The sequence below is a fragment of the Urocitellus parryii genome, chromosome 9 (genome assembly GCF_045843805.1).
Source record: "Urocitellus parryii isolate mUroPar1 chromosome 9, mUroPar1.hap1, whole genome shotgun sequence".
In the NCBI taxonomy this organism is placed as follows: domain Eukaryota; kingdom Metazoa; phylum Chordata; class Mammalia; order Rodentia; family Sciuridae; genus Urocitellus; species Urocitellus parryii.
Genome location: NC_135539.1, coordinates 59505378 through 59529899, shown reverse-complemented (window position 1 = coordinate 59529899; position 24522 = coordinate 59505378). Strand labels below are relative to the sequence as shown.

The 24522-nt window shown below is 36.1% G+C and overlaps 1 protein-coding gene across 2 annotated transcripts in view; it reads left to right on the top strand.

The window, feature by feature from the left end:
* The first annotated feature begins 2811 nt into the window (after window positions 1-2811).
* Trdmt1 (tRNA aspartic acid methyltransferase 1) overlaps window positions 2812-24522 on the top strand; it is a 51260-nt gene continuing 29549 nt past the window's right edge. The window contains exon 1 of one of the 2 annotated variants that reach the window (XM_026408143.2): window positions 2812-3212. In XM_026408143.2, coding sequence (XP_026263928.1) covers window positions 3149-3212 — 64 coding nt within the window. In that variant the 5' untranslated portion in view covers window positions 2812-3148. The remainder of the gene's footprint in view (window positions 3213-24522) is intronic. The other variant, XM_026408144.2, reaches the window with a different exon arrangement.

The following is a 24522-nucleotide window of genomic DNA, read 5'->3' as shown; positions in this document are numbered from 1 at the left end:
TTCACCATCAAACTGCTCACTCTAGGTAGTACCATGTACCCTCATTAGCTACTTGAATGCCTGCGTTTTTTAATGCTCAAATATGAGTAACTTGGTAGAAAGGGTTCTTAAATACATGGGAGCTCATGAGTGGCACATGTGTGAGTGCTAGGGACCTTTCCAATTCAAATTTCTTCTGATTATAATTTGTCTCTTGAGGACATTTATTATCAATATATTCCATATGTTGCGCTTTCATTTTCCATGAAATTTATTAAGATGATTCTTTTTTTTCTATGTAAAATCAGAATGGAATTTGTTTATTACCTAAATTGGCAGAAGGAGGGTATTCTCTCATGTAGGTGAACCTGTAGAGTAATCCAATTCACTTTTCACTGAGGAATAAAAAATGACCTGGATCATGGAAACCGTAAGGTGATTGCCAAAAGTATTTTAAACAGATCTATTTAATTTTTTAGACAATAATGATAAGCAGGAAAGGAAGAAGGAAATGACACTGGATTCCAAGTTGCAGGATGTGCTCCACTATAACTGAGAGTGCTGCTATTATTTTAATATTCATCTTGGTATTACAAAGTGCTCTTGGTGAGTTCTGATATGCTTTATATGTACCTTCATTTTCTATGGATTCACTAACATTTTTATTTCTTAAAATGCATCTCATGTTTTAAGAGAAAATGCACTGAATATACTAAAATCTAAGTTTTGATAGTTGTATTTTCGAAAATATGTTGACTTTCTCTTATTAGAATATAAGCACTATTGGAAATGTTGTTAAGGATGATTTTATGGGAAACAAGGGAATTAGAGAGGTTTTTTTTCTCCCCTGTGAACATTCTAGATTCAATTTGGGAAAAAAAATAAGTCAATATATGTTCTCTTTCCCCCCCCTCTATTTGTTCATCTTATCTTTCTTCTCAGCTGCTCCCCATTGTGTCAACCCTCCTGGTTCTCTTCCTAAATCACACAGTTTGTACCAGAAATTGGAAGAGAGTGCATGTAATCCAAGGGATCCTAACTTGTACAGATACTTTCATGGAGGTAGTTAAGAATTATGATTATGCAGATAGTTTTTTCTTGAAAAATTTATCACATACGAAGAACTTTAGAGAGAAAATATCACAAAAAGAGATGATGTGGTTCATGGGAGCTGTAAACAGGTTTAGAAGGAACTGGAAGGATTTAGTGTAGGAACAGGGAGGAACCTGTTTTCAGCAAAGGAGGGAGATTGAGAAAACTGAAATGAGTTAAGGTGTCTAGCCTGGGAATCTAAAAGGAAGGCTTCACTTGAAGTGTAGGCATAAAAGATGGTTAGGAGATTTCTAGATAAGGTAACGAATATCAGCAAGGAAAGAGGCAGAGAAGTGACAGGTATGTCTAGGGAATGCTAATCAACTTAGTTTACAACAGAGTTCAAGAAAGGGAGAAATCAAAATAAGAAAAATAAGTTCCAGGCTACATTGCAAGGACTCTCAAGTATCAGATTTAATACTTTAAATACTAGTCTGTGCAGGGATGGTGGTTTAGCCCCCTTTCTTTTAGGAGGTTGGTATTTTTCATCAACTGTGCCACATATGTATGTACTGGCCCCTCCTACAAGGGAAGGCTCTCCATTGTATGTTTTGATTTATAGTGCTAATGCTGAACAAATTCTAGGTTTATTTATTAAATTGGCTGTTGACTATATATAAATCTCTGGGACTATCAAGCCCCCTTTAGACTTTATGTGCTGATAATTGTTTCTGGTGTTAATATCATATAATAAATATCATGAGTTTGTTTCATGCATTATATGTATGTTGTGTATATATTTGTGTATATATGTATAGTTTTATGAGTTTGTTTAAAACTATCTTTGTTTAAGGCAGATAAAAAATCTTTCTAGATATTTAATTTGAATAAATACTTATCATGGGGCCAAAAAAGAACTTATGTTTTTTCAAATACTAAACCAACCATGGAATCTTGGAACTGCAACACTCTCAGCACTCATCTCTTCCTTCCTTCCTTCCCCTTTATTTTACAGATGAGACAACACCACTTATCTCAAACTCACAATCAGTTACTGGTAATGCCAAGGCTAAAATTCAGTTTTCTGGTATCTTTCTATCATAGAAACTCTTCTTATCTGAAATAAGTGACCAATAAAAACAAAATATTTAAAAACTAACATACACTTGGAATTAAAAATAGATCACATCAAAATGGATCAGTCAGTCAGTTCTATAATTCAGATATAGTAGTAAAATTTTTGTTACCATTACATCAGCAGGCTTGCAAAATTTCTAACAAATCATTTTCTCTACAAGCAGTACCACTAAATTTATCTTAACAAAGGTTAACCTGTGGCAGTATTGAGAACAAATAGAAGGACATTCTCTTCACCATGAGATATTTCCTCTTCCTCTTTCCTGGCTACTTATCTTAGTTTATAACCTCTAACCACTTGATCACAAGGACCATCCTGGAGAGTCAAGGCCCTAGTTCCTGGAAGCTCATAGTGCAGAAAACTATTAAGAACAATGTATCCTATGTGGGCTTATTTCCCAAGCTGAAATATAATTAACGCTATTAATGATGACAATAAGCAACTTTGGAGTTATCATCACACACTCAGTGTTCTGCTTCTAATTCTGAAAGTTTCTCCAGAGAATAGGCTGGTCTGATTTATCTGCATCATCCCAGCAGGCAGCTGCAGCCACACACCAATAGGTGGTACTGCTCAAGATTAGTAGAAGGAATGTTTGGACACTTCAGACTTCCAAGGGGCAGAAAAACAGCCCGCCTGAAAAACAATTTGTTCTGGATTCACTTTGAAAGCAAGGCAGTTTTTCACTCCTCTACTGAGCTCCGGTTTTCTTTCCCACTCAAGGCCACGGAAAACAATCAGTGAAGACTGAGCGTCAATCAGGCTCCGGAATGGCTGCTATTCACTTGGAAACCTCATAGTTTTCCTTGCTTTGTTTCCCCTCCTGACCTCTGTCAAGTCCCCAGGCCCAGTAAAGTCCTGAGCCCAGCGACAGCGTCAGGGGAACCGAAAAACCGCGGAACCAGAGGCAAAAGGAGCGGTGGGGGCGGCGGGAGCCGGAGTGGAGGGACCGGCAGGCCTAGCTCCCAGGCTGCGGCGGCGCAGGCGGCGGCTGGGGGAATGGAGCCCTTGCGGGTCCTTGAGCTGTACAGCGGCATTGGTGGCATGCACCACGCACTGAGAGGTGAGAAAGGCCGAATGCTTTCTGGAAAGAATCTAGGGCGCTTGTTGGTGCCTCGGCGCCGAAGCGGGGCGCCGCGGCTAGGCGCTAGGGGCGGAGACGGAGTTGAGGCGGCCCTGGTTGCCCAGGAAACCGCCGGGTGCGACGCCCCCATCCGCCCCTCCAGGCGCAGATTCCCTTCTCTAGGGCCCCAAGTTGGTCGCTAGGGCGGGCCCTGAGCCTCCAGGGACCCAAGTTTGTGAGGTCGCTTTCGCTAGGCTGTTAAGTAGAATTAAAATGGAGCCGACCAAGGTCGGGGGAGGGGCGAGCCCTTTCCCTGTTGTTAGCCTCACTTCTACACGTGCTGTCGCCGGGAACCCTGGAACCTGGGTCTTGTATCTTGGGGGAAGTCCGAGTGGGAGGGGCGGGGTCGAGCAGGATGCTAGCTAGGATTCAAGGTAGAAGTTGGCGCATACTAACTAGGACTGTGGGGAAACCCAGAGGGGAAACCTGGTGAGTCTGTGGAATCTTCTCCAGCCCTATATTTAGATGCAAGAGATCTGAGTTCAAAGTAGAGTTCAAATTTTCTTAATGTTTTGGAACCCATTTCTTGGTTTTTAAAAGTGTGAAACTGTTCTTTCAGGGAGAATTGTGAGGATTAAAAATAAAATGTGTCAAGTGCTAATTAGCATAGGGTACATTGTAGCCTCTCAAAATATTGTCATTCTACTCACCTCTTTCTTTTTGAGTCGTTTAATTTCTTTGGTGCTACATTTACTTTTGGTAATATTCACTTAAAATTGAGTGACTGCCTATTTTGTACTAAGTACTGTACAGGTAGACACTTGGGATATGGAGTGACAAACTTCGAACCTGCATGTTTATTTGTTTATTTTTTACGGTGCTGGGAATTGAACCCAAGGCCTCTTGCAATGCATGTTTATTCTTACATGACTAAGACAACCACAAAACTGAAGCTTCTCTGCTTCCCTTTGCAGTATCAAGGGTAATGAGACGCTTTAACTGGCAATGTTTAATGGGTGGAGTATATAGATTTTCTGAGGAGATGTTGAGTTTTAGTACTTTATTTTTATTTATTTATTTATTTATTTTTTGTGGTGCTGAGGATGGAACCCAGTGCCTCACACATGCTAGGCTGGCTGTTAAGCGTTCTACTACTGAAACAAAACCTCGCCCCAGATATGAGTTTTGAGTCTAGACTCACCCCAGACTTTCTCACTCCATCTTCTTTTCATCTGCCATATCTGAATTAATCCGTGGCCTCTCAGAGAGGCCTACTCTGTGACCCTGTGATTCAAAGTCGTCTTCCTGACCTCCCTACCTCTCTGCTCTCCAGGACTTTGGTTTGAGGTTTACTATGAGGGATATCTACTCAATCCTATTGATGCAAATGTTTTCCCAGCATTTGTTTGTCTTCCAATGTTCACTTATTTAATGTACCAAAGTTTTAAATTTATCTGTAATAAAATACATTGCTCCCTTCCAAGTGGTTTATAAATAATAATGAAAACTATAGCAATGGCAGCTAACTTTAACTTTTATTAATGACTTCTAAATGTCACAACTTGGTGTAAGTATGTAATAATGCTAGGTAGTGGTAAAACCAGTATTCTAACCTATGTCTGTCAGACCTTTATACCATGCTATGTTGCCATTGTTCTGGTTTGATCCACTTTCTTTGTTCTATACTTTGAATAATAGTAATAAGCAGCAAAATGGGAATAATATTGAGCAACAGTTTGGGCTGATTTGTAGGTAATGTTTATAATAGATTTTTTTTATTGTGGTAAAGTATATATAATGCAAAATATATTATTATAAATATTTTAAAATGTACAATTAAGTTGTATTAAGTGACTCGAAATGTTGTGCAACAATTACCAATATCAGTTTCCAAAACTTTTTCATGGTCCCAAACAGAAGCTAAATGTTATTCCATTGTAGGTATATACAATTTTGTTTATCCATTCATTCAGATTGATGGACACTTGAGTTGTTTCAACCTGTTAACTCTGTGAATAATGCTGCTTGGAATATTGGTGTATAAGTATCCTTTTGAATCCTTTGACTCTCAGTTCTTTTGGGTTACAACCTAGGAATGGAATTGCTAAATCATATCTTCTTTTAGTCCTTTGAGGAACCACCAGATTTTTCCACAGCAGCTGCCTAATTTTACAGTTCCAACAATAATTCATGAGGGTTCCATTTTATCCTGACACCTATTTGTTTAACATTCTTTTTAAATACTAGCCATAGTAATGCATATGCATTGATATTTCATTGTGATTTTGATTTGTATTTTTTTAATAACTAAAAATGTTAGGATTCTTTCATGTGCTTATTGGAAATTTGCATATCCTCCTTTGGGAAATATATACTAAAGTTTTTGGCCCATGTTGTATTTTTTTTCTTAGTTGTAGAAGTTCTTTATATATTTCAGATATTAATCCCTTATCAAATATGTAATTCACATTTTCTTATATTACTGACTCTTAATAGAGTATGTTTAATTTCTTTAACAACAGTGATTTTCTTCTAACACAATGAACATTTTAATAACAGTAAAAATTTCATCCTTATTAGTGTATGCAAAATGCTATTGTATTATTGTAGTCACTATATAGTGCTTCTGTATTTTCTAAATTTCATTTTACTTTATTATATATCTGCATGCCCATGTATTAACATGTCCACATCCTGTGCTATTCCTCTCTGTTCTTGTGTAGCCTGTTACACAATACTGAACTGTGACAGGTTCTCCTTATATGACTATGAAGTTTATTATTGAATAGATAATCATTCTGACATTATTTTGATAAAACTATAGTCATCATCATTATTTTATATCATACACAGTTCTTAGTAGCAAACCATAGGAGGGTTACTCTCTATTTAACATAAGCAGAAAAACATAATTAAAGGACACTGGGAAGCTCACAGAATCTACAGGACACACAGGTAACAAACAGGTTAGATCAACAGGAGCACTGCTCAAACCACACTCTGGGATTGCCCTAATAAAGCTCTATACTTACATTGCACTTTGCATCAGCAATTCTGGAGACTGGATGCCATAAGTGCCAATGAACTTTTGTCCTTAAAAGTGGACATTTCTACCATCTATTTCATCTACTTTCAAAGGGAGGTCTTACAGGATTGCAAGTATTTTTTTTGTGTACTAGATCCCTCTGCCACACAAAGCTGGGAATGTGAATTCTGTCTTCTGTTTTGAGAAGCGAGGACCCATATGGGGAAAATTTTTCAAACATAGGCAAAGATTCTAGAGTGCAACAAGCATAACACATCTATACATTCTTATATACATAATACTCATTTATAGGGATACTTAGTATGCTCTTAGGTCTTTCCTTCCTTCCTCCCTCCCTCCCTCCCTCCTTGCTTCCTTTCTTTCTTCTATAGAAGAATGAACCCAGGGGGCTTAACCACTGAACCACATCCCCAGCCCTTTTAAATATTTTATGTAGAGACAGTGTCTCACTTAGTTGCTCAGGGCTTCACTAAGTTGCCGAGGCCGACTTTGAACTTGCTATTCTCCTGCCTCAGCCTCCCAAGCTGCTGGGATTACAGGCATTAGCCACCATGCCTGGGCACTCTTAGATATTATTTATATCAGTATAATCTACGAAATTTTGGTTAATGAGTTAGGTGTGGTGGTGCATTCCTGTAATGCAGAGATTCAGGAGGCTAAGGCAGGATGATCAAAAGTTTAATGCAAGCCTCGACAACTTAGTGAAATCCTGTCTCAAAATATAAAACAAAAGGAGCTGGAGATGTAGCTCAGTGATAAGGCACTCCTGGGTTCAATCCTCAGTATGGAAAAAAAAAGTGAAAAAATCTTGGTAAATGAGAATCATTTGTTTGAAAATATCTCTTTATAGAAAACAGTGTAAGAAATGTATCACGGAGTATATATCAGTGGAGAGTGCATAGATACCTATAAATATAAGCAAATAAGGTTCTATAGTTTTCTCATTTTAAAATTAGTGGCAGGAGAAGAATAAGGTATAGTTTAAGGTGGCTAATAAAGCAAGCTCTAGCTGGACAGCTGTATAGTCAAACACTGGAGACACTCTTAAAACAAAAAAAGTTCAGCTCCCTCAAATAATTTCTGAAGATTTTCCATGGTATTGGTTTTGAGTTTTAGCCATGTAATACTTATCATCTTTAGCAAGAATTGTTCAGCCTTAATATGGTATGATAAAGTGCTAAGCCTCTCACTTGCCATTCATTAGTTGCTAAACTTTCAAATCTTTTTTCTTTGTTTCTTAATGCCTTATATACTGGAGATTCCCATCACCCATTCTGTGATTAGGTATAAGTTATTCAGGCAAGTGCATTATCATGAAGTGTTTTTCTGTGTAGATCTGTGTGTCACCTAATGATATTATTGAAACATAGTTTGTTAAGGAGTTTGAACTGCTTGATTTTAAATTATATTTGCCTTTGGGAGTGTAAATTTTTTCTTTTTATGTCTATTTTCCCATTGTTGCTGTTATATTACTTGTCAGATTTAAAGCGAAACAAAATGTAACTGGTCCATTTACAAATATTTATCATTTGTAGTTCACAAATACAATTACTCCCTCAGTGCTGACAAATAGATAACAACATTTAATTTATTTTAGGGCCTATCTAGTGTTACGTTTTTTAGGGGTCTCAATAATTAGTGCCCCTCTTCTTGGTTATGAACAAATTGAGAAATAAGACTAAGGCAAATAGGAAATGAAACTCATGTCATTTTTATTACTAATAAATGTTGAATTAGAAGATGTAGCTTGGTAACCAAATGGATCATCTAATATCGAACTAGATAGTTAAGCAGCACTAGGCACAACTGAAAGGTCCAATCAGATCCCATGTTTCCTGTGGATAGCTTATTTCCAAGAGGGAATGAGTGGAACTGAGTCAAATATGCCAAATTCTCACATTAGCCAATTAGAGAAGTCACTCCCTCCATGGAAGAGGAAGTAAAGAATGGGATGAGGAAGGAGTTTAAAATGAAAGAAAACCTTTTACTTGTATAGAAGAACTCCACCTCCACATTTTACTTTATCTTTGCCAAATGCTTATAGGAATCCTTCAGGTGTTAGGGTTTTCTATTTAGCAAATTCTATCATTCTTTTTAGTATCTGGTACTTAAACGATCTCTGACAGTCATTTATAGTGTCAAATAACTGAAAAAAAATTTTATGCAGTATTTATGTAAGATACTTTGTGACAGAGGTAGTTTAGTAAGTCTCCTAGTTTAAGAACACAGTTCTGTAGTCAGAAGACTTTGATACCTGTACGTCAGCAATTATTAGCTATTACACATAGTGCAGTTTCTTCTTCTAAAAAATAGGAACATAATAATATGTATCTTAAAGGGGAGTTATGTGATTATAAATTAATGTTTTAAAAAGCACTGGAATAGTGCTTAGAATGTAGTAAGGACTCAATATGTTAAAGTTATAGAAAGTTGATATGTATTATTTAAAATTGCCTCTAGAAGAAACTATTTAATATTTGAAGTTGTTGAAGACTGTTCAGGCTAAATTTTAATTACATAGGAATAGATTGGGCAAGGAAAGAATTATTTATAACGATAAATGATGTTAAAAAAATGAATGTGAACAGGTAAAAGAGACAGCAGTGAGGAGAACAGACTGTTTTGTTTTTCCCTCTTGATTCTCTAGAAAGCTTACTTTTCTACTATGTGACAGATCTCACCTATGTCTACTTCCTGTTTATTTCCCTGGCCTCCCTTACAGAATTACTCCATGTGTTTCTCTGAGTGATAAAAATCTTGACATTATTTAGGAATCAGAATGATCTGCCACGTGGTAATTGTGTGACTCCTGGGACATTCTTTAACCTTTCTCAGCCTAAGTACCTTATCTGTGAGATGAATATGTGTTGTAGGAGTTAAATAATATGGAATATTTTACAAGCAAATGTTAGTTCTTTTCTGTTTTCTACATTGTTTTGTGATTGGCTTCATTGTTAGGTTTCCTCATTGATAAAATTAGGATAATAATCCTAACTTTATATGGTTTAGTGAAGCAAGATGTGCTTAAAGTTCTGTACACATTAGTTCCTGGTATATAGTATGTAGTAATACATAGTAATGTCACTTAGAAAATTGACCATTTCATACGCTTATGATTTGTAGGTAATTGTAACTTGTTCATGTTGCTATTAATTTAATCTTTCTTATTGCTTTTTTAAGAGCTCTTTCTATATCTAGGACATCCACTGTCTGTCCCTCTTTTAAGTTATTTTACTTATCTACTCATTATTTCTCCTTCACTCTTGTTATAATTTTTCATGTACGCTTTTTAAGGTTGATTGGGAGTTTTCCAGATACTCAAGAGGGGGAACGGTATGCTACACAGAAAGAAAAGGGTATGTCACACTGTCCAGACTCACAGAGACATGAATAAGTGTGGTCTGTGTGGCAATGTGTAAGTACTGAGATGCTGTCACACTGTATGTGTGTAACAAATGTTCTAAGTAAGAAATGTTAAAAAAGAAGGCAAAGTTTAAAAGATGCCAAATTATGTAATGCAATTTACAGCCTTATAAAGGTGCTTACATTTTTATCCTGTAGTCCAGTTAGTTAGTGAAGGATAGTGAGCCTATCATAGTTATTGTCCAATGCTGTGAGGGGTTGAAGGCCTGGCAGTAGTCCCTCAGAATGTTTAGCCTGCCCCTGGTATCTGGACCCAAATAAAGTGCAGGTGTGGGGTCTGGCTATTCCAGCTGCCTTCTGGAGGGAATAGATAACATAACTTGAACAGACTGGAAGTGCTATGGGAGGTTAGGGATGAAGGGTGATAGTCATTCAATAGATGACTTGACAGTGAGAGACCGAAACAGATAGACACCAGCCAATAGGTCCCTCTCCTTTCTTCCTCCTGCAGTGTTCTTGCTCAACTACATACGGAAATATGGAAAGTGCTATTTTAGATTCAACAATATCTCTGTATAGGACTTTACATTACTTCCTCCCAATAGCTGTGGGATGTGGTGGTCCCATATAGCCTGGCCCTGTCAGGTCCTTCATGCTATAGTATGGTGGATGTCCTTGTGAAACTGTGACCAGTTTAGTAATGGAGTGCCTTCTCTTTGTCATATGACAAAGATGAAAGTGGAGAGAAACAATATAATTATAAACATAGTTTGAAGATAGAGCCTATAGAATTTGCTGATGTGAATGAAAAAAGGAAAACAAGGATGATTCCAAGGCTTAGATGTAGACAACTAGAAGACTGGACATAGACGAGGACAGCTATGTTGTGAGGAAGTTTTAAAGGTAGGACAGAGACCAGAATTCAATTTTTGGATACAGAGTGTGGGAATAACAGTGAATCTTGCCTAATGGAAAAATTACAAAAAGCTTCAAAGTTAGCCCAAGTTGTGAGCAGAATCAAAACACTGATTAGTTAATGCATGTGACCCTGGCACCTCCTCTCAACTCCATCAATGCCCTATTGTTTATCAGACATTTCCTGAGACATATACTAAGGAACACTATTTTCTAGATGCTAATGAGTCTTCCCCATTCCCTCTACCATGTAAAAAAAGGATGGGGGGGGGAGTCTTGCTCAATTACACATGGAAAGTGCTGTTTAAAATCAAAAAGTGTTATTACTCTAGGGCTTCTCAATACCTCTGAGACATTTGATGTGTCTTGAAAATGTCTCAAGGAAAAATGTGAAGAGTTTATAAACTCATTTGACCATTAAGGCACACTGATTACAAGCTCTCAGAAGACTGCTGCAAAGGATACCAGCTAGGAAATGGCAACTAATGTAAACTCATTTTAATCCGTGCTTCATTTGATTTGCAATATAGTCCCCTTTGTTTAAAATGCTCGCCTTCCTTTACTTTTATAGTACAATGTTCTTAGGTCCTCTTCCTCACTCTCTAACCTTTCCAGCTCAGTGGTCTTAAGGTCTCTTTCTACCTATACATGAAATACCACTGTCCTCACTTGTAGGTCCTCTTCTCTACAGTCTCTGTCTCTGACTCTATGTATAAACAAGTATTTATCTCCTGCCCTACTTCTCCTCTGTCCAAAATGCACCAGTCAGAGCCTACTGGATATTTCCACAGGTCTCACGGACAGTTCAAACTCTAACCCCAAAGCAAAACCCATCATTTCTCCTCACCTCTCATCATGACCTTTACATAGCATCAAATGAATTACACAACACAGAAATGCATTTTTAACATCCAAATAACTCAATGTTTTACAGATTTTTTAGTTCCTATGTGTCCTCTAAATTGAAGAATTTTGTATGGATGGTTGTAAAATTTTAATACTTATTAGAGATTTTTCTGTTACATGATAGAACACTTAAAATAGTCTCAAAATAAGTCTTGATTCATAAAGATAAATTTAAAGTTTATTAATAATTTTCAGAGGGATAACTTACAAATGATAATTGTTAGATATCATTATATTTAAGCCTTTTGAAAATGACAAAGCTGTATAATAGGTGCTTGTGGAGATCACAAGTAGCTAATGGTTCTTTGTGGTTGGCATAAAATTTCCAGTAACAACATCGTACATAAACTCAAAAAGGACTTGATCTCAAGTAACTTTTACTGAAGAGAAATTGATGTACCCTTGAACTATACTATGTCAGATAACTTAAAAAGTGGCTGTATTAATGATAAAAGACCCTGATTTCAAATATGTATACGAGAAAGTAGAATCAAATTCTTTCATAAACTTTGAGAAGACACCATTTCTAAGTGAACATACTGATTATTATTTAAAATGTTTGCATAGCAAAATTTTAATTATATTACATGAAACCATTTGACTATTTCTGCTATATCCTTACAATTTTTATGTAATGAAAATGGCCATACATCTAACTTCGGATATTCTCAAGGGACAATGGGGAATTGATTTCTGTTTGGACACATACTCTCTGTGTGTGTATGTAATGTGTATGTGTTTGAACACAGAAAACGGCCTGAAGGGATGCACATTGTACTTTATTCATACAAAATATATATATCTTCTACCCTGCCTCCCTATGTCCCTTCCTGTTTTCTTTTTCTCTTTAGTATTCACTGCTGTCTTTATACTGTATATTATACTTATTTATCTTTCTAACTAACTGCCTTCTCTTCTAAAATGTGAGCTTCATACGTGTGGGGTTATATTGTTTGTTTGGTTCTACTTGTTAACTGTATTATCTCTGGTGCCTATAATAGTGCCTGTCACATAGTGGATGCTCAGTAAATATTTGTTGAATGAGTAAGTGACAGTGTGCGAACATTGTAAAGGTTCCTGATGATGTTGCCAATTTTTTAAAAGGACATAGCAGTTTATATTCAGTAGTGTCTGTGCATAACCATAAGATGTCTATATAGTACTTTAAACTATATAATTTACTAGGTGAAAATGTTACCTTGATTTCTTATTATTAGTGAAGTTGAAATTTTAAAGTTTTATTATTTGCATTTATTGTTTCACAACTATATCAATAATGCCTTTTGTTGAAAAGTCTGAACATACTGAAAACATTTATTTATTTAGTACATAATTATAGAGTGGCTTTGTGTTTCATTTATTGCATTGTGCAGCAGGGATGCAGCATCTTTTTTTCCTCCAGAAATTATGTTCTATGGGGAAGTCATTATGCTACACAAAAAGAGAATACATGTTTTTTAAAAATCACCCATGACACCAATGCAGTGATAAAAAATGGTGAGGGTTTTGGTTGTATTTTTAAAATTTTTATTTTAATGGGTTCATGAACTTTAAAAATCAATTAAACCTTTTCTTTTTTTAAACTTTATTTAACTTTATTTTTCTTTTCATTAAATGTTTGTAAACTTATAATTTTTACTATTGTAAATAAACAGCATCATTTATTCTATATATTTAATCTTCTCTTCCCATCTCTAATTATTGCACTAAGTAATAATTTCCTATTGCTGCTAACTAACTCAAACTTAGTAGCTTAAAGCAATACAAATTTATTACCTTACAATTCTGGAGATCAGAAGTCTTAAAATCAGGATGTTGGGCAGAACTATGCTCCTTCTGGAGGTTTGAGGACAGACTTTATTTCCTTGGCTTTTCTAGCTTCTAGAGGCTACCTTCATCGCTTGAGTTGTGACCCCTCTTCCTATCTTCAAAGCCAGAAGTGTAGCATCTTCAATTCCTTCTCTCAGACTTCTGCATCCCTCATTGCATCTCCTTCTCTGATTCTGACCTACCTCTGTCCCGACTGCATTGGACCCATCTGCATAATCAATCATGGATAGTCTCCTCATCTCAAGATGCTTATCTTAAACACATATGCAAAGTCCCTATTGCCATATAAGGTAACATATTTTACAGGCTTCAGTGATTAGTATGTGGACATTTTGGGGGGACCATTACTTTGCTTACCATACTGGAAGATATGTGCTGATAATTCAAAGTAATTTTAAAGGCCTTAGATGCATGCTGCCAAATATTCACTGAAATATTTAACCTTAATTGATGGTCACATCTGCATTGATGGTCACAGGTTTGTATCACCTGTGGTCATTTCGTGCATCTTTTTTTGCACTTTTGATGATAGCAATAAAAAATATTTATCAAGTATGTTATCATCAGACACTAATTTAAACATTTTATAGGTATTAATTCATTTAACCCTCAGAAACCCAGAGCCCTATGCTTTATTATTCCTCTCTTAAAGATGCTGAACCCTTTGAGTCTAAACAACTTGACTAAGTCACAGAACTAGAAATGATAGAGCTAGAATGGAAATACAGAGAAAAAGATATCCATATCCTAAATCTTCCTCAGAGCTTATGAATACTCACACACAAAGTAAAATAACTCCAGGTAAGGATATGCCGAAGAAAATCTTCATGCAAATAAAATAGGAATACCTAATGATACTATGTGGCTTAGTGGGAACAGACTCATAGAATTATACAGTTAGGAGGAGACTTGGAAGGGGGAAATGAGGAAGGAAGACTTTAAAGTGCACTAGTCTTGTAACATAGCATAGAATTCGAAGACTTAGCTCCTTTTTTTTTTTTTAAAGAGTTACTTGTAGCAGACATTACCCATAGTAAATAATTAAGTCAATAATTATGAAAATTATAAGCTCTCAAGAGGCAATAACTGTAAACCAAAGTGGGAAAAATTAAAGAGAATTTTCTTAGGTTAATTTTGTGGCTCTTTATGAGTAATAACTATATTTTTCAACAAATCATTTTTTTAAAAATTTGCAGTTAACTAGATACAGAGTAGTTAACAATGTCACTTCTCATTTTTTTGTTGAGTTTTCTCTGAATATGTCAGACATTTGTCATTTTATAAATTATAAGAAAGCATCAGTAGAGAACATTGTAAATATTTTATAGTGATGGAACATTTATGAATGATCATTCACTCAGCAGATTTATGTAAAACACATTCAGAATCTGTGTTGTTCAAATCTGTACTTGGCTGGATCACGTGTGTTTGTATTATTTAACTATTTAAATAGCTTCCATCCTTTGAATTCTATAAATATATAAATAGGTAACTTTCAACATCACATTTTTGACCAGATGCTAGCAACATGCTGATCTTTAAGAGACTACTACAAAGTAGCTTAATCCTTATCTTTTCTTTTGACTGTTGTAGAGTTGGTAAGATAAAATAATGTAGCGAGTTATAATTACTTACTGGTGTGCATGTGTGTGCATGCCTTTATGTGCATTGCCCAATTGGCATGTTTTTAGAATGTATACAAACCTTTCTTGTCTGTTTTGATACTTATTTTGATACTTTTGTTATTTCTCAGGGTCATAACCAAGAGGAATATTGAATTCTTTTGTTTCAAGATAAAAATAGTTATTTGTACTGTAAAAATAGTATATCTTTGTTATTTTAAAAAATCAAATAATCTGAAAGAGTTGAAAGGAAAAAATAAAAAATTTACTGCTTCCTCCAAATTTTATCACTGATAGTCTCTTTTACCATTTTGCTGTTTTTTCCCCTGTCTTAATGTACATACATCATATACACACATAGTTTATAAAACTTGGATCATTACCCACAGGATATTCTGTAACTTGCTTTATATTAGTGAATTGTATGGGTCTCATTATTTTGTGTCAGTAAATATTTTTTAATATGTCTATTCCCATATACATATAGATGTAGTCTTGTATTTTTACATACTTATAAGAATGTTTGATTATTGTGCATTTTCAGATGTGGAATAGCCAGGTTTAAAAACTATAAGACTGTATACCTGAAAATATTATGTGCTCCTTAAAAGACATTCATGATACTGTTTATGTTGCTGCATTTAGTATCTGTGTATAGTAATAGGTGGTTGAGTAGGCCCATAGTGAAGTTTTTGCTGCAGAGATTGAAGATTCCTGCCTCTCTTACCTCAATTTAAGACATTTGGGGAGCATTGATCAAGAGAAGTGCTTCTATTTTGAAGATATATGGTTAATTACTTATTCATACAGCTCTTTCATTTATAGTGCTCTGCTTGCCAAGCTGGAATTCAAATGTATTTTCACATAGAAGTAAATGATATATCAGTGTGTTTTCACTTAAATGCTATTAGAACTGTTGGTTGTTTTGTTTGTTTGCTTGTTTTTTAGGTTACAAAACTCAGGCTAAACTGGCTTACTTAATAGTTGTAAATATGTATTTATTTAATGACCAAGTCCAAATGTAGGCTTGGTTTGGTGTAGAGCTTGAGCAAAAGCTCAAATCATGTAGTAAGGAATCAGTTTATCTATCTCAATTTTGTTCCACTGGATTGAGTACTTTTTTTTATCTTTTTTGTTTTTAGAGAGAGAGAGAGAGAATTTATTAATATTTATTTTTTAGTTTTTGGCGGACACAACATCTTTGTATGTGGTGCTGAGGATCGAACCTGGGCCGCACACATGCCAGGCAAGCGCGCTACCACTTGAGCCACATCCCCAGCCCAAGGATTGAGTACTTTAAAAAAAATTTTTTTTTCGTTGTTGATGGACCTTATTTTATTCATTTATTTATATGTGGTGCTGAGAATTGAACCCAGTGCCTCATACATGTGAGGCAAGTGCTGTACCATTGAGCCACAACCCCAGCCCTGGACTGAGTACTTTTTACTTCTGTTTACTGCATCAATATGGCTGTAGTTGCCCCTGAACCTATATCCTTCCAGAGCTAGGAAGAAAGATAGAGCACTCTTGCTAGTTGCACAAGAAAAAGCTGGGGGTTCCTTCTTATTGTGGCTGTTTGGCTTGTTTTGAATTGTGTGACCTTCTGAGACCTCTCTGGCTACTTGGTTCAGGAACTTGATCTCTGCTCTCCTATGAGCTGTCGTGTGGAGAGTTTGAGGCCATCTGAACCACTTTGACAGTGAATGAGATAAGATCCCTAAAAGAAAATCTGGGACTATTGGTAGAATAAAAGAGGTCTGGATGCTGGTATTGTATATAAATATCCACTTATCTTGTATCTCAGTAGAGTGCCCAGTGCTTGATAGGTGCTCTGATGAATTTTTACTGACTGCCTGACTATAAATAACACTGTTGGTACCATATTTAAGATATTGTAAGTTAAATGGAATTTTGTAGTTCAGCCTGGGAATTTCATTGTAGATATTTCCTAGGTGAAAATTTGACCAAAATTTTAAGACCATATGTCTTTAAACTGTCTACTTTAAAGTGAATTTTGAGATAGACATTAACACATAAATACAGGCTTACTTAATACTTTTCAAGCCAGCGGTACTCTCAGGAAAAGGATAACAGAGTAGTCAGCAGTAATCAGGAACTCATTTTTATGCATATATTCAGTTAAGACACATTTATTGAGGGCCTGTTGTGTGCCAATTATGGCAGCATATTGGTGTTGAGTACCTAGATACATGACATGGCCTGGGCTCTGTGAGATATATATGGTCTAGTGAGAAGATGCTTCCTGGGGAAAATGTGAACTACAGAATGTGAAGAACACATTCCAGATTCTGTTTTGCACTGGTGGCATTAGTGAAGGGCCCCTAGAAGACTTCATGCCTGCTCTGAGGGGCAAATAAAAATAACCTAGAACAGAAGAGGTAGTACCAGAGGTTGAACAGGTCTTTAAACTATATGCATTGGCACCAGGATTGAGAAATAATGTCCCTACAGGGTACTGTATGTAGTTTGGTATTGTCTGGGGGCAGTGTGTGTGTTTGTGGTGTGTGTGAACTGGAAGAACATGGGTTCAATGGACAATGTCAAGAAGGTAGGCTGGTCATGTACAGATCATGCCAAGCAGTTTGGATTTTATCAGGAAGACAGTAGTGAATTACCAAAAGACTGTTAAGCAGTGGAAGGATTTGATCACAACCAAGCAAGAACCCTGGAAAATCCCATAAATACATATTTACTGATGTGAGTTCAGAAAAAAATTGATAATGTAATTTTAAAATTTGATATTAAGTGTTATGCATATTAATATGTGTAGTTTAAAAGTAAACATAACCATTTAAAGTCTTTGAACTTTGACAGTCTCCTTTCATGAAGTTTCTAAAGTGTGAAGGCGTTTTTGTACCTTAGGGATAAACAATACTGTTTTACTTTTAAAACTCCTAGAACTCTATAAATTTAACCCCTGCATATCAATCCTTATAGGCTCTAGAAAAAATACTTTGCACACAGTAGTCAGCATTTGTTGAATTAAATTGACCCAGTCTAAAAAGAAAGTTGACCTGAAGTTCTTTTCTTATTGCACACATATACTACATCTAAACAACTGAAGCATCTACTGGGATTAAATTTGAATGTCAGAATAGGAAACTTCCAAAATAATGACTTAAATAAAATAGAAATTTATTTCTTTCTCACGTAAAATATGCCAAGATATGGTAATCTGGGGCTGCTGTTGTGATGCCATTAGATCACGTAGGACCTTAGCTCCTTCCAGTTTTCTGCTTCACCAGTACTACAGAATGGGCGTCATCTGCATGGTTGCAAGGTGACTAGAGCTCCAGCTATATGTCTGTTTTCTAAACATACAGTAGAAAGTTCAGAAAGCACTCTTCGTTTTTAGAAGACCTACAAATTGTGATATATATCACAATATATTACATAAATCTCTCTCTCTCTCTCTCTCTCTCTCTCTCTCTCGCACACACACACACACATATATATGTGTATGTGTCATTAGTCTGAACTTAGTCACATGGCCACATCTAGTTTCAGAGAGAGTGGCATGGTGTCCTTTTATCTGGTACATTGCCACAGTGAATAAATTTGATATTGGTTATTGAAGAGAAGGGGGAATTAATGTTGGTATATGCAAACAGTTTTTGCAGAGATAATGTGGTAGAAATCATATCTGAGTCATTAATACAAAAGTAAAATTCAGAGAGACTGAGCACTATGGAAAAATTGGGAAGTTTTAAAATTCTGTAATAGGAAGAAGATGATGCCTGCTATCTACTTTCCACGGTATTTTTAAAAAATATTCAGTGTACTTAGTATTGAGTTTGGCATATAGATGAATATTGCTTAGGTAGTTTGAAACGACGAGAGACAAGGCCATGGAAAACCGATATCATCAAAAAGCATGACAGTAGTATTTCACCTGTGGTACAACTTTGTGGAGTGGTATCAGTTTCTCTTCTAATAGACGATTATAATTAGAACAAAACAATTAAGCATTTATGCAGTTACTATATTTTAATAACTATAAATTAGTTTTTATCTGCTTTGTCAGGTAATATGGAAACAAACTTTATATTCTCATAATGTAATTATTATAGATTTACTATTTTTATCTCTTCATAGTTTTTATAATGTATTTTTTTAGAAAAAGCGAATTGCTCGGGGATGGGGTTGTGGCTCAGTGGTAGAGTGCTCTCCTAGCATGTGTGAGGCTTTGGTTTCAATTCTCAGCACCACATAAAAATTAATTAATAAAAAATAGGTATTGTGTCCAACTACAACAAAAAATAAAATATTAAAAAATAAAAAGCAAATTGTTAGACAAACAACCATAAAGGAGCATTTCTCTTGCATTCGTTTTCCAGCTTCTAACCAGTGAATTACAGAGAGGAGACCATAATCTGTGTCAAAAAATGGCAATTAATGAAAGACCTATTCTCCCTATGCTCTTAGAGTGTTAAAGACGGGAAGTATATTTTTAATTTCTTTGTTTGGATTATCTTCTTTCATATTAGACAAAACAAGTAATAAATATCCTGGAAGGAAGCAATTCTGTCCTTTATCCCCCTATTTCTCTCTTTCATCCCAAGGTTTGATAGCAAGGTCAGAAAAGTTTTTCCCTTCATCAATGCTTATCTCTTGGGATTTCATTTTAGTTTTCACTTAATTTTTTTATAGTAGGTATAAGCCATATAGTTATTGTCATTTGTGAAGATATCTCCTTCTTATGTTACTCTAAATCTTTAAAACTTCTTCTTAAATTAATTCCTCAGATGAATAGTAATGGCTCAAAATTTTCTCACAGGCCAAATTTCTTTGCTTTAGTAATCACAAAATAACAATCATTATTAATATTTTTCTATTTAATTTATAATATTTAGGATAAAAGGTAGACAGTGAACAGGAATTTTAATAATTACTAAGCATCTCCTATTGCTAGTATTTTATAGACTTTATTTCATTTACTTTTTTATGGCTTATGAAAACTGCTTTTATGTGCATTTCATTGATGAAGAAATTGAAACTTAGAGAGGATAAGTAGGTTTTCCAAGACTGCATGACTGGTGAATGTCAGATCCAGAATTTGAACTTGAATTTTTCTGACTTCCTGCTTTCCCACTATAGAGTGCCGATTTGTACAGGACTTTAATTGTGGTGAACCTACTAGCCATATGTAGCAGTTAAGTTAATTAAGATAAAATTAAATTAGAAAATCAGTTTCTCAGTTGCAGCAGTCACATGGAAATGCTTCATCTCTATTCACATGTGGGTAGAACTACCATGCTGGTCAGGGCAGATGCAGAAGATTTCCATTTTCATGGAAAGTTCTACTAGATAGAGCTGTTCTACTAGAGTTTTGAGTTAATTCTAATTTGAATACCTATATTTAGAAACAAATCTTTTTAGAAACCTGTATGCCCCTTGAAATTGAGACTTCTGCATCCTCAGGATAGAAGGTATGGCAGTGTCATGCAGTGTTCTGTGGTCTCTGACAAAAGTGTCTTATTGAATTACCTTTTCTCTTTGTATTTTTCCAAGGAAGCTTCATTTCTTGGGGTAGGAGGTTGGGAGGATGAGTGAAAAGAAAGGGGACTTTTCTAGACACTTATTGGAAACATGTGTCTTAATTTCCTTTCTCAAGATCCTCTTCAAAATTCATTGCCTCCTTTTGTCTGAATTTCACCATATTATCTGATATAACATCTTTATTTTTCATTCCATGTAAAATCCCTCAGTGTGCTTCTTTTTTTCATATTATTTAGTATCTTCTTTCCTGTACCATTTCTCCAGCTCTATGCTATCTTTTGTTGAAATATAATGTTTCCACTTTCTTAAGATGCAGTACCAAGGACATCATCAGTTAACAGATCTCAAACATTTCTATCTACATTCTAGCTGATGGTTTCTTTTATTTAGTCTGATGTTAGTAACTAAAATATGTCTTGACCTCAAATAATTGTTTTTGGTTGACTATTAGCTAAACTTCTAAGGAGGTTTTCTAAGGAAATTAAATAGATCTTTGAAAAAATGTATTAAAGTATTTTTATTTTATTCATAAATATAATTATTAGTGATTTTGAAATGCAAACCCCTTTTTAAGAACTGAGAAATATACTTTGCTAACAGTGATAAAAATATGACAATGATTTTAAAGTCAGAATTCTTACAGGTCTGTTTGTGCTTAGTGCTTTTATTCCAAAGTAAGCTGTCACTTTGGATGACAGTAAATAGACATTTGATATATTCAACTGATCTCTCACTTCACAACTAGATGTCAGTGTTAATATACCTGATTAATTATGTTAGGTGTGATCATAATGGGGTAATCTAAATATTTACTCAACCTATACAAGATATAGATCAGAAAATAAATGATAGAAAAGGAAAATAATTTTTAAGGACTACTTATTTCAAAGTGGAATGATTAATTCTGCATTTATATTTTAAAATCTCTCCCACATGAACAATTAAAATTTTTCATCTAGTTGATTAGCAAAGCCAGGTAGAGTATGAATTTGTATCTTTTTACTCTGCCAACTAGAAGTTCTTCCCTGCAGCTTTCCCAAAAATGGTAATCAATAAGAAGGAAAATTATTGTTCTTTACATGTTAATTTGCCTTTTAAAATTCAGTCCTCCTAAATGGAAGTATGGTATCTTTATCCTTTCCTTATAGATTCAATCTGACTATCTTTTTAAAATAATGTGTCTTGTGTTCCTGTAATTAGGATGGCCTACCTTTTCTTTTTAACCTATGTTCTCTGCTGATAAATATGAAATCCAGAATAATAACTGAAACATCATGAATAAAATCTGGGCAAAGTAATAGATCACAGTACTGTATATCCCTCCTTCTACTGTATTACCAAAAAATCCTAGTGGATCTCTTTTCCTACTTCTCTTTCTCCTTTGAGAATTACTACTCTTGAGTCATTTAAGTGATAGAACTCAATAGTGTATAGGATTATATCAACTTTGATATTTTAAAAAACATTTTAAAATCACAGATTTTCAGAGACCATCCATAGATTTAAACTGCATGCTAGAAAATATGAGAATAACTTATCTTTGGAGCAAAGTTTAGATTTTTACAAAATGATAAGCTTTCTTTCTGTTTTTCCACTGTTTTTATAAGTTTAACTTTTTTCTTAGAAACACACCCATACTCCAAAACAGTTCTGTTCTAAAGGGCAAGTTGAATTAATGTCAGTGATGTCTGAGTACTACAGGATGAGCATCTCTAATCCAAAATCCACAGTGCTCCAAAACCAAAGCTTTTTAACTACCAACATAACACCACAAATGGGAAATCCCACACCTGATCTTATGTGATTGTACAGTCAAAATTCAGATGCACTAAACATTTTGTATGAAATTTGTATATGAGGTGTATATGAAACATAAGTGAAACATTTGTGTTTAGACTTGCTTATTATCCCCAAGCTATCTTATTATACACATGCAAATATTCTGAAATCCAGAACATTTTTGGTTCCACACATGTAGAATAAGGAATACTTAACCTTATATTCGTTTTTTTAATGGAAATGACTTTTTAGCTTATGCAGTAGATTCTAATTTTATAACAGTCTAAAATCTGTGCATCAGTTCACTGAAAAAGTATACTTGCTTATTGGCTTTAAAAATCCATTCTTTCCTGAGAAAGAATTTTTACCTCATCAGTTTTTGGATCTCCATATGAAACACTCATTTAGCAGTTGCTTTTTGTCAAGTTTTATGACCTCCAGGCACATAATACAAGAACATAAAATTAGTTATTGACTATGGTATAGATTTAGCACAACACTCTGGATTTTCAGTCTGTGAAAAGATGAAAGTCATATTAACCAACTCTAGGCAATCACTGTTTGCTGCATATATTGTGGAAATGCAAGCAGACTACATCATGATGAATCTTATTTAGCAAAACAATAAAAAACTACAATGAAGTTCACTTAATTCTGTGCTCTCTTACAGTGATTAATAGCTTACTTCTTGACCTGAATTACAAGAATTTTGTGATTTTACAAATTAATTCTTGGATACTAATATGTTTTTGTTCAGAAGTCTTATTTATGTTTTAAGATCTCTTTGATGCCTTTTAAAAAGATAGAACGTGGGGGGAGGGGCAAGCAGAAAAAATCAAAGTGATAGAGTGCCAGGGATCGCAACAGCCTACAGCAGGACCCGGGAGATCCAGGCCAACTGATTCGAGCGGCCTGCCGTGCGGCTACAGAAGGCGTGGCGCCTCAGTGAAGCCATTAATTAGCAAGCAGGGAGGTTAGGGACTGCCATTAGGTGGAATCCCGCCAGCCAAGCCCACATGGACCCTTGGGCCGAGCACGGGATCTCAGAAGGGGAAGGAAGCGGTACAGTCCCATCCCCCACAGCGGACACTCCACCGAGGAAGTCAGCGGCCACCATCCAGTAAAGCTGAAGGATACACCGCCACTCTCCTTCAGAGTGCAACATCCAAACAGGTTGGTGTCATTCAGCTCACCCCCCAGACAGCGGGAATTCGCATAAAATCTCTCCTAGGCTTGCTGGGAGAGGGAGTATCAAGCTGAGCCTCCATAAAGACTAGGGGGAAACTAGAGACACCTGACCTGCAACCCCTTCTCCCAGTAGCAGCCAAAAGGAAACCTGGCTAGCCAGCGCTGGGGGAGGGGCAAGCAGAAAAAATCAAAGTGATAGAGTGCCAGGGATCCCAACAGCCAGCAGCAGGACCCGGGAGATCCAGGCCAACTGATTCGAGCGGCCAGCCCTGCGGCTACAGAAGACGTGGCGCCTCAGTGAAGCCATTAATTAGCAAGCAGGGAGGTTAGGGACTGCCATTAGGTGGAATCCCGCCAGCCAAGCCCACACGGACCCTTGGGCCGAGTACGGGATTTCAGAAGGGGAAGGAAGCAGTACAGTCCCGTCCCATCCCCCACAGCGGACACTCCATCCAGGCAGTCAGCGGCCACCATCCGGGAAAGCTGAAGGATACACCACCACTCTCCAACAGCTTGCAACATCAAAACAGCCAGCAGCAGGACCCCGGAGATCCAGGCCAACTGATTCGAGCGGCCTGCCCCGCAGCTACAGAAGGCGTGGCGCCTCAGAGAAGCCATTAATTAGCAAGCAGGGAGGTTAGGGACTGCCATAGGTGGAATCCGGCCAGCCAAGCCCACCGCCCACGCCCGGAACAGGCCCAGCGACCTGCCAGCATGGTAGACACATCACCCCAATTGGAATAGGGGCACAGCCGCCGCCCGCACCTGCAAGGGAGACTTTTCAACTATACAAGAGCAACATAAATAAATAGGGGGTAAATTTCAAAAACACAACAGTTGCACCAAGCAGAAAGAAACGTGAGCAGTATGAAAAGACAAGGAAAGAAAGGACCACAAGCAATGCAGGTCAACTCAACTTTAGAAGAGGTAATAGCTGCAAGAGATGGAATATCAGATAAAGAGTTCAGAATATATATGCTTCAGATGATCTGGAGTCTCAAGGAAGACATGAGACAGCAAAATCAGACAATGAAAGATCACATTGACAAACAAATCCAGGAAGTAAAAGATCAATTTCACAGGGAGATAGAGGTAATAAAAAACAAACAAATAGAAATTCTAGAAATGCAGGAAACAATAA